The sequence below is a fragment of the Dunckerocampus dactyliophorus genome, chromosome 6 (assembly GCF_027744805.1).
Source record: "Dunckerocampus dactyliophorus isolate RoL2022-P2 chromosome 6, RoL_Ddac_1.1, whole genome shotgun sequence".
In the NCBI taxonomy this organism is placed as follows: Eukaryota; Metazoa; Chordata; class Actinopteri; order Syngnathiformes; family Syngnathidae; genus Dunckerocampus; species Dunckerocampus dactyliophorus.
In genome coordinates, this window is record NC_072824.1 from 23,009,733 (window position 1) to 23,021,996 (window position 12,264).

Consider the following 12,264-nt stretch of genomic DNA (forward strand, 5'->3'; position numbering starts at 1 on the left):
AAGAAAGCGTGATTACTTATTGTTGTTTTAATGAAGAAATGTGGTGCAACACATGATAAATCACATACACCTGTCAATATAAAAATAAACACTCTAACACCAACGCTTTAATCCTGAACTGCAGCTTTTCTTGTACCTTCAAGAATGACATCTTTGTGGAGTAAGAAAAAAGAAAATGAGTCAAACACAGCATAGAAAGAGCAGCTAGTAAGGGGGTCAGTTTTGCAAATACTAACACAATCCCCTTTATTTCTGTGCACCCTTTTATAAAGCTCTTGTCTTGACACAAGCCAGTTATGTCTGTTCACACAGTTGCCTTCTGGAACACACAAAAGGTGTGGCAGTGGAATCAGAATACTGTACTGTACATAACATGGAATGACTGACACAGAGGTGTGGCACTTTCAGGGTTAGCTTATGTAATTATATTGAAACATTGGAGGAAAGTAACATATCTGTTGCAAAAATTCAGTTTTGTTACCCTGCCTGAATTTGAGAACTCTTGACTGTTACAAGAAATGCACCCAAATATTTTGGAAAATATGCAAGTAAAAAAAAAAAAGTACTGTAGCTTTATCTAGTAAATCTGGTACTGAGTTCCTCCTTAGCTCCTCTTTAGCTTTCAAGCTTGACGGCACCCCCGTCTCCCTCGCTGACAAATCTCTTGCGGCCCCTGGCGAGAGAAAGAAGAGACATTAATCACAACTTTCATACACAAAAACATTTAAAATATGTATAAAAGATAAAAGGAAATGTGCACTAACCTACAGGGACAAAGATCTCTTAACTTTACACCTATGACACCCATATTGAAGCTTTTTTCCACAAACTGCTCAAGGATGAAGTACGCACGAGGAACATCTATATTAATTTCAGCTACGTCCATATAAACTCTTTCATAGCCCTAAGGAAGACAACGAGATTTCAAAGTGAGCTCCAATGTGCAGTACATCACTAAAACACCAGATGTCGTCTTACCCTTCTCATTTGGTCCACAGTGATGATGGAGGATACTGAGAGTGACCTAAGAAGCTGCAGAAGCATGTTGAATGTTTTCTCTCCCTTAGACTCCAATACCATGACTATTGCCTGAAAGAAATAAGCCAAGCGTTGAGAGTCAGGTCTGTTGGTAGCTGACTGTGCATGCACACACACACTGCTTACCTCATAGACAAACTCATGGTGGAAATGAGGAACCTCTAGATCTCTCAAGCATCTCTCAGCCTCCTTGCTGTCTCCAGACAGGATGTATTCCTTCAGCAGCAGGTTCATCTGATGCAGAATGTGATCAACATTAATTGCCTCTTTCTTTACTTGGAGCAGAGTTTCTTGCACAAACAAAGTGGGCTGTTCCAATCGTTAAAAAGACTTTTAAAATACAGTATGATGATGCAATTATCTTTATATGGAGGACTTTACCTCTTTGATGAGCTGTGTGACAGGTCTCCGTCCCCCACCTGTGGACCATTGGTTGTCTACACGAAGGCCTCCTTTACTCATTTTCAACAGCACTGTTGCTCGGTCAAGTGCTGCCCTGCAAGATTATAACATGCACAATCAATACAAGTCCATTACAAGCACTGAAACAACATTTTAAACACCTCCAAGTCTAATTCAGTACAGTTGTCCCTCGCTCCACCGCGGTTTAAACATCGCTCCCTCACTCTATTTCGGTTTTTAAAAAACTAATTTCTTTAATAAATGATCGCTATTCTGTGGATGCACATTTAAGCAAATGTTACATAATTTTGGGTTAGGGTTTTTTTTTAAAGCATTTTCAAGCATAAAAACGCTCTAAATGAACTAAAATACAACTAAGCGAATAATGCTTTAACATTATTAGAGGCCTCAAGACATGAAACAACACCCATATAGTCACATTTACATATGAAGGCCGGTTCATTGGTTCCAGACTCAACCGCAATAAGTACATTTCCGCAAAGTAGAATCCAATATGAATAAAAGGAATATTTTCATAGTTATGGCATAGAAAACCTGTTTATGATCTTCTAAATATGATTTTTAACATTATCTTATTTTCTCTGATTATATCTATTATACTGGGTAATATGAGTGTAAAGGTGACTATAGACCATAGGGGTGGTATTTCATGTCAAGAGGGCTCTCTAATAATGGTAAAAATCGTGTTTAGAAAGACATAAACAGTGCTCTAACTACGAAAATATTCAGTTTATTAATATTGAATCCTACTTTACTGAAATTCACTTATCGCAGTCGGGTCTGGAACCAACTAACCACGATAAATGAAGGATTACAGTTCTACACAAACTAGAACCACAATCATAAAACATTGTTGAATACATATTATATATTTTTTACTCATACCTTGCGTATTCACAGCCAACTCTGCCTTTGTAGCCCTCAATGTAGCTCTTTGACAATATTTGGTCATTAACAGCACGTGCAATAAACAGGCCCATAAGCTGTAAAAAAAAAAAAAAAAAAAAAAAAGAATAAAAAGAGAGTTATTATTCATGTAAATTACAAAATGGGAGAGTGTCTACAGTGCAAAAGATGTGGATGAAGCATATGATCACTTTCTATGCACTTGGAGCTCTACGATAAGAACTGTCCCTGGCAAGAAAAGTCCAAGAAGCAAAAGAAAAACAACCAGCCATGGATGACAAAAGGACTAAAAAACGCCTGTAAAGAAGAATAATTTATACAGGAAATTTCTCATTCAACAAACTAAATAAAACAGAAAAAAGTATAAGACTTATAAAAATAATTTGACAACAATCTTGAGAGTGTGCAAGAGGGAATATTATAGTAATTTACTAGATAAGAATAAAAATAACACGAGAGCAACTTGGGGCATCTTAAATAGTATTCTAAGGAACAGCACTAAGAAAGCAGACTACCCTCACTATTTTATGTTTGGAAACACTAATAAGGATGATATGAATGAGGTAGTTGAAATGTTTAACAATTATTTAGTAAATATTGGACCAAAACTGGAAGAAGAAATTCCAAAACTCTGGACAATGGAGGAATGGAATGAAACCATCAATTGGAATCTCAATTCCATGTTTCCCACTGATGTAACTAAAAAGGAAATCACTGACATTGTCAAAAATTTTAAAGCAAAAACATCAACTGATTGTAATGGAATCGAAATGGAAACAATTAAAAGGGTTATCAGTGAGATTGTAGAACCGTTAACATAGATCAGTAAGTATCATTTCAGATTGGAAAATTTCCTAACAAAATGAAAATAGCAAAAGTGGTTCCAATTTTCAAAAATGGAGATAAACATCAATTTACAAATTCCCTTGCCATTCATGCCCAAATGTTCTCAACTTGATTTAGATCAGGGGGACATGTAGGATGGTCCAAAAGAGTGAAGTTATTCCTCTGGAAGAAGCCCTTTGTCAGGCGGGCACTGTGAACTGCAGTGTTGTCCTGTTGAAAAAGCCAGTCATTACCACACAGACGAGGGTCTTCGGTCATTATTGATGCTCTCTCCAACATCTTCACATAGCCATCTGCCGTTTGACACCCCTGCACAACTGAAGGAAAAAACACCCCAGATCATGATGGCACCCCCTCCACTGTGCTGTGTGGAAAACATCTCAGGTGGGATCTCCTTGTCATGCCAGTAATGTTGGAAGCCATCAGGACTGGCAAGGTTACATTTTTTCCTCATTAGACAACAAAACTTTCTTCCACCTTGCAATGTCCCATGTTTGGTGCTCTCGTGCAAATTCCATACGGGCAAATCTGTGGCGTTGAAGGAGACAAGGCCTTTGAAGATCTTTTTTCTTCTTAAAACTCTTCTCTCACAGATGCCGTTTGATGGTTATTGGACTGCACTGGGCACCAGTAACAACCTTCATTTGGGCCGAGGATCGTTCCGGGTCTTATTAGACAGCCGTTGAAATATTTTGGGGGCCACCTCTTGGCTTTTTTTGTTCCATAAACCTCAGGATCTTTGAAGAAGTTTCAGATGACTGTCTTACTGCGACCCGACCTCAGCAGCAATGGCGTGCTGCGAGAGGCCTTGCTTGCAGTTCAACAATCCAACTGCGTTCAAAAATAGAAAGCTTTTTTGCCTTTGCCATCAAGAGATGACAGTGTGAATACCTGACAGAAAATGACATTGAATCCAAACTTACCAGATTTTTCCTTTTAAAAGCTGTGGTCTTAAACTTTTAATCACCTGATGAACAGCTTATTTCACTTTAATGCTTGTTTGAAATAAATTACTTAATCAAAAAATGTTTTCTTTCACTCCCATTTCTTCTTTTTACATTTTGAAGCTCTTCTTAGAACCTCCTAATGATGCAACAGTGCAAAATGTAAATTATTGCAATTTTTCAAATGGTCTTAAAATTTGGATCAGGAGTGTATAGACAATCTTTCACACTCACATTATGTAGAATTTTAGAGTCCCCAATTAATCTAACATAGAAACCAGAGTACCCAAAAGTAAACTCTACTCTAAAGTATATACAAGTTCATTTCTATAGTACTGTATTGTCCCTTGGGAAGATATAATGTCATAAAATGCTTTGTAATCACTTTTGTGAGATACTGGATATATAATAGCAATATTTCTCAATGTATTTCATGTTATAACAGAGGATTGAAATGTCACCCAGTCTAAATCTCATGCATGTGTGTTCTTGTTTACACTTATGCAAGCATAAACAAAGGGTAAACAAAAGAGCTGGCTTTATTGCCTTCCACAAAGCATGTACTCAGCACTGTGATTATTGCTCCTGTATGAGAGACAGCTCACTCTCGAGGTGGTGTTGGCTTGACTGGCTACAAAAATGTGTGTGTGTGTGTGTGTGTGTGTGTGTGTGAGAGAGAGAGAGAGAGCGATAGAGTGAGAGAGAGAGAAATTGAGAAAGTCACACTGAGGGACACAGAGTGATAGTTTTTTGTGGGGGAAGGGCAGATTTACAACACCCCTATAAACACATGCAGAGATCTGTGAGAAAGAACCAGTGAGACCAAATGAGACCAAGAGGGAGGGGTTATGGGCAGAGGACGAATAGGCCTTTCAGAGAGCTGTGCTGAGTTTGCATTTTTAGAGTGCAGCCAGACAATGAGAAGAGATGCCATGTCTGTGCTGCAGAGGACAGACACACACACACACACACACACACACACACACACCACATTGAAACGCAGTATTGTAACCCTCTGCTCAAACCTATCTTGTGCTCAGGTTTAACAAAAGCACAATCACATGCACCAATAAAATAGGTGAAATAAAAACTACAGTATACAACATTAAGAGGAAAGAAGGTTACTTACATATGCTCAGGCTGCATGGAATTTTAATGACAATTTTTCCCAAATTATTTAATATGAGTTAGAGAACAGTTTTGGATTTGGTGTACTCACACTAGGCCATGCGTACCTTGCCTGACTTGGGCATGAGTCCCCCTGTCCTAGCCCATCTTTTCCAATTGTCCAAAGGAGAGGAAGTGTTGAAATTGAGCACGGACCAGAGCACTCACCCTAGCCAAATGTACCAGACTTAAAGTGTGAGGTGGGCCTCAACATGGTACAGTTGGCCAAATGTGAGTACTCTAAATTAAAAGCCCTAATTGCACTAATTTCAGTACTAAAAAGGGAATTGAAATGGGCTTTTATGGCCATGTCTACACATACACTGACATTTTCAAAAACACATACTTTGCAGGCATTTTGGTCTTTTTGAAAGTTTTGGAAAACAACCAGAGTGAAGTATTTCTGAAACACCAGCTCACAAACTCAGCGTTTGTGTGTAGACAGCTTTCGTGCTTTGAATTATGTCAAACAATCTCATTTATACAACAGAAAATGTTTAAAGTTCGCGCTTTACATGCGCTGACATTGTTTTGTGCAGTGGTATACGTCATGTTGCTCTTTCAGGCTTCCAACTGACCAAAATGCACATGAAATCTAGTGATTGCGTTTTTATGTAGTTTTTGTTGAAATGCTGTGTGTGTGTGCGGACGTACATCTTTTTTACCCCGGTGGTCGGAAAATATGTAGTTTTTTTTCTTTTAAATATCCTTGTGCTTGCAGACGTAGCCTCAATGTGAGCACACTCACCCGAGGGGCTCCAGGTGTGTCCAGCACTAGCTCAGGGAGCTCTCGGAGGAGTTTGTCAAAGGACTTTTCCATGTCACTGCGGAACAAAACAGGCCCACAGAGATCAGCCAGCAGCCTGGACGTCAGCTCCCGCTGGCTGGCCTTAGCCTCCAAAGCTAACGACACGGCTAGCGATGGCACCTCGCTCCTCATGGGCCCCAGGTTCAGCTCCGACAACAGCTCCTAAATGTAAAGCGAGGTAACTCAACTCTTTATGTTTATTCATACACGGTTCTCCACTTAGTACTGGAGCACATGCCATGCTTACCGCTACTTCATTTGTGTCTCCATGTTCAAAGTACTCTTGCACAATGGGCGTGACTGTCTTCTCAAAGTCCCTCTCATCCAGCGGAGGAACCACAGTCTCATACACACAGTTTTCCTGGCAAAACATTCCAGCTCTCATGTTCAGGATATACATGAATACATGTAACATTAACATTTGCCTCACTTGTACCAGTTCTGATATTTGTGGTACTATTATTAGTGCAGGAAAAGTGTATATACTCATACACAACATTGGGTACACTTGCACACACTGATGAGATCCAATATAAGAACCATTTATAAAAACAACGGATATTCATTCATAATTATAATTTCTTTAATAATACCCCGTTACTAAATATGAATTAAGTATTAATCAGGTATTCATTTAACAATGCTTATTATTGTGGTTGTAATTTATAGTGGTGTAGAACTGCACAGCATCATACTGTCTTGTTTTATAAGGATTTATCATGATTTTTGTTTTTTTACACATCGGAAAAAGGTAGTATTTTAACATGAGTGTGTTTACTTGATATTAGAGAGCAGTCTCTACCTGAGCTTCATCATAGTTTGGGTCTTTCTCATCTACTTGCTCTGGTTCATAAACCTCACCGGATCGGCCCCACACTCCTTTGCCTCCAGCGCCACCTGAGGAAGGTTTAAGCACAATGTTTGAAACCATTCCTGACATAAAATCCTTAATGTAGTAAAATATGATGTCCTTGTATTTTGGACATGAGCTGTAGTTTAAACCAAATTATTAAACCATAAAATCGTTTAATAATTCCATCCATCCATTTTCTATACCGCTTGTCCTCAATAGGGTTGCGGGGGTAAGCTGGAGCCTATCCCAGATGACTTTGGGCAAGAGGCGGGGTACACCCTGGCATGGTCGTCAGCCAATCGCAGGGTTTAATAATTTCTATTCCTATAGAAAGAAAGCTAAGTAGGAGAGTAGGACTGATCTCCTTGAAAACACCTTTTCAACACAAACAGAAAGCAGTGGTGACTGGATGATGTAATGTAAAAAAAACAGAGACAAAGAGACATAATGCTACAAACCAGGACCATCTTAAATCTCTTTAAGGATTTATAACACTTGATCAGATGAAAAGGCTCAGGCTCATGCATGAACCCAGTCCCAGACAAATCCTACTAGGACCACCCACAAGCTGTGAGGGGGTCTGCTGCGCACCAGTTCTTTGATAACCCAAAAACTAAACTAAATAATGTGAGGTTGCTGAGTTCCTTTTAGAAGACCACGTAAATGCACCAACAGATTGCCGACTCTTTATAAAGTCCTACAGCAAAGCAGCTTGTGTGCCAAGCTATATTTGACATCCCACTATATTTAGCTCAAATGCTTATGTGAACACATCCTACTCCAACTGTGCACAATCTCTGTCGAGATACATTTTAATTGCTTTTAAAGTGAAGGGCATAGACCTTTAAAGCAGGAGACCTCATACCTCAAAATTGCAGGTCATATAAAAAGAAAACATGCTGCACCAGTATTTGCCCTAAATTTAGTCCCGGCGTCCACAGAGAGAAGGGACTGTTCTCGCCTCTAACAGAGATATGAATGTAGATATTATGTTTGTATCAAGTAGGAGAACATACAGTCAGGAGTTGATGGTCTCTTCAAGTCATTATCAAGTATGCAGATACTTTCATGTTAGATAAAAAGACAAGGCAAAGGGGCAATCACCTACACAAAAACAAACAAACACAAACTACACAAGAAACTAAATAGAACGCACCCAAAGTAGAATTCAGAGTTCCACCGATAGCTTGCCTCTAAAGTCACATACAATTAAGTTTGAACTGCTCTCAAGCATGACGTCACACGCAAAATAGATCACATCTATTACGTAGCAAATTATTTACTCTTTTTAAGTCTTTTGTCATGACACCAAAACCATGACAAACATCAACAGGGAGTGTGGAAAGAAGAAGAATGTAAGAATATAATCTTGAAGTTACATGAACCTGACTCAGGCCATGTGCGCAACGAATATGGATATTTTTAAAACTTATATTTTTCTATACGTAGCGTAAGCGTAGGTTTTTGTCCTTAAAAACTGAGCTTTTGAAAAACTCCAGCCAGAGTAGAGATTTTCAAAAACTCAGGTTACAGCGTTTGTGTGTGGATGGGTAAAACTGAGGGCTGCACAGTGGCCTAGTGGTTAGCATGTTGGAAACACAGTCAGGAGATCGGAAAGATCTGGGTTCGGATCTCCGTTGGGCATCTCTGTGTGAAGTGTGCATGTTCTTCCCGTGCGTGCGTGGGTTTTTTCCCCGAGTACTCTGGTTTCCTCCCACATTCCAAAAACACGCATGTTAGCTTACTTGGTGACTCTAAATTGTCTGCAGGTATGTCTAGAAAATGGGTGGGTATTTTCACTGTATTTTGACCAGAATACAACCAGCAATGCTGCAAAAATACTGAGACTGTTTTAATGCACCAAAGCTGTAAAACAGGATTTTATTTTAGGCGTCAGACAAACTATTTTAAACCCATTCAGAAAACACAACATATCATTTCCCTCGAGTATATCAAATCTATTACGTAGAAGCACAACAAAAATAAATAGTTAGTGTAGTATAGTAGTAGTGACGTAATTATCGGAAGGCAGACAATGACCCGGACAAGGTTGAGCAGCATGACAATGTTGACAATAAATGACATTAACTAAACACGTCTCTTAAGAACTCAACATTTAGCATTTTAAAAGTTTTCTCTGCGAGCGTGGTGACGAACGAGGTGACTGTGCATGTTTGTTGTGCTACCCGTGTGTGGTATTTTTGTGAGACAAATACATCCTGCAAAGTCATCGTTGTCTTATCCACGCTATAAAAGCTAAAGTGAGTCGACACTTTTGATTTCAACTATGCAGGTGCATTTTTCTGCTAGACTTCACCGCCCGAGTCCACCTTTGGGCAGCATTTGTTTGTTTGTTTTCTTTTCTTGCTCTTCTGTAACCTCCACCCAATTTCCTGCCACTCTCAGGAGGAGCGCCTCCTGGATGACATGTAAAACTCAGTGAGGTAGAACGGTGGAGGACATTGGTAGTGGCTGTATTTTAACAATAATAAAAACGATACACGGCGTGAGCGTATCAATAATCCATCATAGGGTTAAATATTGCGATAGTTGGATATATGAATATTTAGTCACATCCCTAATAATAACACTTGCCTTTGACGTGAAGACAATTAAACAACTGTCACAAAAACCAAAAACCTTCACCAAATGTGTCCCTCACATAAATGTCTTACCTTTCTTTGGCAGACCTCTGCCCTTTCCCAGTCTAGACTTCCTGTCCATCAGCTTGCTTTTCGGGCTGGTGGGGGCCACCACTGTTCCCCTGACCAGGTCCCCATTATCGCTGAGGGAGTCCCCCCTACCGGAATCTCGGGAGGAATTCTTCCTGAGCCTCCGCTTGGCCTTTGCTTTGAGACGCGCCTCATGGATGCTGTTGCTAGACGAGGACAGCCAGTTGCCATTGATCTCGTTGGTGGTGTTCTTGTTGTTGGTAAGCGTTCCACCACTGCCTTCGTCTTCAGACACAAAGGAGTCACTCAGATTGTCAGCCTCTGCCGGGAGATTAGCATAATAATGAAACGGAATTGATTGTTGAATCAAATAGCTTCCACCAGCAGACATACTGTTGATTTGGTCTGAATTAGTTTGCAGTTAAAACAAGATCATCATGACATCTCCTATGCTTTTATGTTATGTAGCATTTAAGGTTACGTTTTTTAAATAGTAGTTTTTCATAAATCATATATGTTTAACCATAAAGCAACTGTTATTACATTAACATTCTTGCAGTATGTGGAAAACTGGCTTACCTTTGTATTTTTTTTACTACTGAAAATAATAATACAGTAATTTGACACATAATTAATCATTAGAAATGTACCGCTATATGCCAGGGTTGTTCTAAGAGCGGCCTAGCTCGTTTTCAAGCCACAGCTAATATTTTATTGGCCCTCAGTATATTGTAAACATAAAATTAATTATTCATTAAATGTATTACATACATAAATATAAATTACTTAATTACATATATTAACAGATATTAATAATCATAATTTGCTTTGTCAACTATAACTGAAAACTAAGCTTTTGTACAGATATCCTCGCTTATCTTGACCTACTTTAGATTAGTTTTAGTATCTTTAGTAAATCTATTTTTTAATAACAAAATGTATGAAAATACAGTCTTTCTGTATGCATGTGGACACCCCTGCCAAATGCAATGGAAAATATGACTTAATAATTTACAAGTACGCCATTCCTATGACGTCGTGACATGAAATCACATTACATCAGACAGAAGTAGAAACGTTTGTAAATAGTACAGCGGCCAACCTGTTAAGATTTTTATTAGTCCATAAAAATACACGACTATAGTTCAATAAGCAATGTAGCATGACAAGCAAAGAAAAACATTATTATTATTATTATCATAACTTAATGTGGTTGCATTATTTCAATTCCTCATATTTCACAATGAACAAGGAAACTCGACCACTTCCGTGTTTAAAGACCCAGTTTATACACAGCTGATGGTGCATTTAAAGTCCCTCGGACTGTCTCGCACTCACCGACGGGATTCGAGTTCAACCAGGCCTCGCAGTCAGCTGCCATTTCCAACAATATATGAATATATGTTGCAACGCGAAGGAAGATTGAGCGGATTCCTGCAATGTTAAAGATGAGATGCAGTCATTAGACGAAAGAACAAGCCCAGACATGTAGCTACGCAACAACCCACCCCTCCCCTTCTGTTCATTCAAAGTCGCACTGTTGATAAACAATGGGTAGCGTTAGCCTAGCTTGACTGCTCACTGTCATGGGAAGAGCAGAGCAAAATAATAAACAGCGACACAGCAATAACACTAATGTAAAAAAACGTAAAATACGCACGAAGCAGCCAGGATACGTCGTTTGAATTAGCGGAGACGTGACATGAGAATACAATTGCTCAAGAACGCGTCAGTCATTGCCTTACACGTATTTCTATCAAACCATTTTACTAGCGAACAATGCATTAAAGATATTATACATTCTAGTCCATGATGGTGAGTGAATTGTGTAAATAACTCACAAATGAGTCAGTGGTCGTCTGCTGGGTTCAAGCTCGAGTCTGACTTGAACGACGTTGTTTTCGATTTATCTACCCAGTAACTCAAGCACGTAGCTTTATGTTTTGTTATCTGATTGGCTGATAGAGTTGGGGGTTTAGAACACCCAGCCAATGAAAAACTGGACTTCATTGTCGCATTTTCCTGAATGCTGCCCCCTATAGTTGACTGGGTTTGATTGAACAAATTCTGTAGAGTACTGTATTGTCAAGTTAAATTATATTCAGATTCTTGTCAATAGCTAAATAATAATTATAAATAATATCTAAAGCGCTGCATTGACAACAAAAATACACGTATACGAGTAAACTTGTATTCATTTAAAATACATGTAATACATGCAATCCACCAGTAATAACTTTGTGCAAATAAATAAATAAATACGTAAATATAATAAAAATAGAATACAGGCAGACAAGAATACAGTTTTTGCAATCCCAATTTGAGTGTTAGCCAACTTTGAACTACTATGCCTGAACACTTGGCGGCGCTCTTTTACAACAGTACAGTTCATAGTCACGCTTTGCTCTTAAAAAGAATGAATTGTGCCATGTATGTGCTCTATAATACAGCGTGTAGTGCACAGCGTGTACATGAAAGTCCAAGTTGAACCATCACTAAATAAAAGACAAAAATGACTATTTATTTTTTACATTGGTAAACTACTGCATTGAAAATGATGAGGCGACTTCAGTGAAAGTTGTTCACATAACACTGATGTCAACACAA

At 38.8% G+C, this 12,264-nt stretch overlaps 1 protein-coding gene across 1 annotated transcript; it reads right to left on the minus strand.

The window, feature by feature from the left end:
• Window positions 1-194: 194 nt before the first annotated feature.
• On the minus strand, window positions 195-11,603 carry pdcd4b (programmed cell death 4b). Its single transcript, XM_054779124.1, has 12 exons — window positions 11,499-11,603; window positions 10,996-11,091; window positions 9,661-9,978; window positions 6,935-7,029; window positions 6,380-6,493; window positions 6,073-6,294; window positions 2,347-2,444; window positions 1,420-1,534; window positions 1,165-1,272; window positions 979-1,089; window positions 765-904; window positions 195-673 (listed from the first exon to the last, which is right to left on the minus strand). Exons 2-12 carry the CDS (start codon window positions 11,036-11,038, stop codon window positions 616-618), a joined length of 1,422 nt encoding a protein of 473 aa, XP_054635099.1. The 5' UTR covers window positions 11,039-11,091; window positions 11,499-11,603; the 3' UTR covers window positions 195-615.
• Window positions 11,604-12,264: the final 661 nt, after the last annotated feature.

Bases quoted from the DNA above. Each gene is read 5' to 3' on its own strand.
- pdcd4b (XM_054779124.1), bottom strand. From the start codon at position 11,038: ATGGCAGCTGACTGCGAGGCCTGGTTGAACTCGAATCCCGTCG. The intron at 6,494-6,934 runs GTAGAGACTGCT...ATGTTTTGCCAG, and splicing joins CAAACTATGATGAAGCTCAG to GAAAACTGTGTGTATGAGAC. The intron at 905-978 runs GTAAGACGACAT...TGTCTTCCTTAG, and splicing joins CTGTGGACCAAATGAGAAGG to GGCTATGAAAGAGTTTATAT.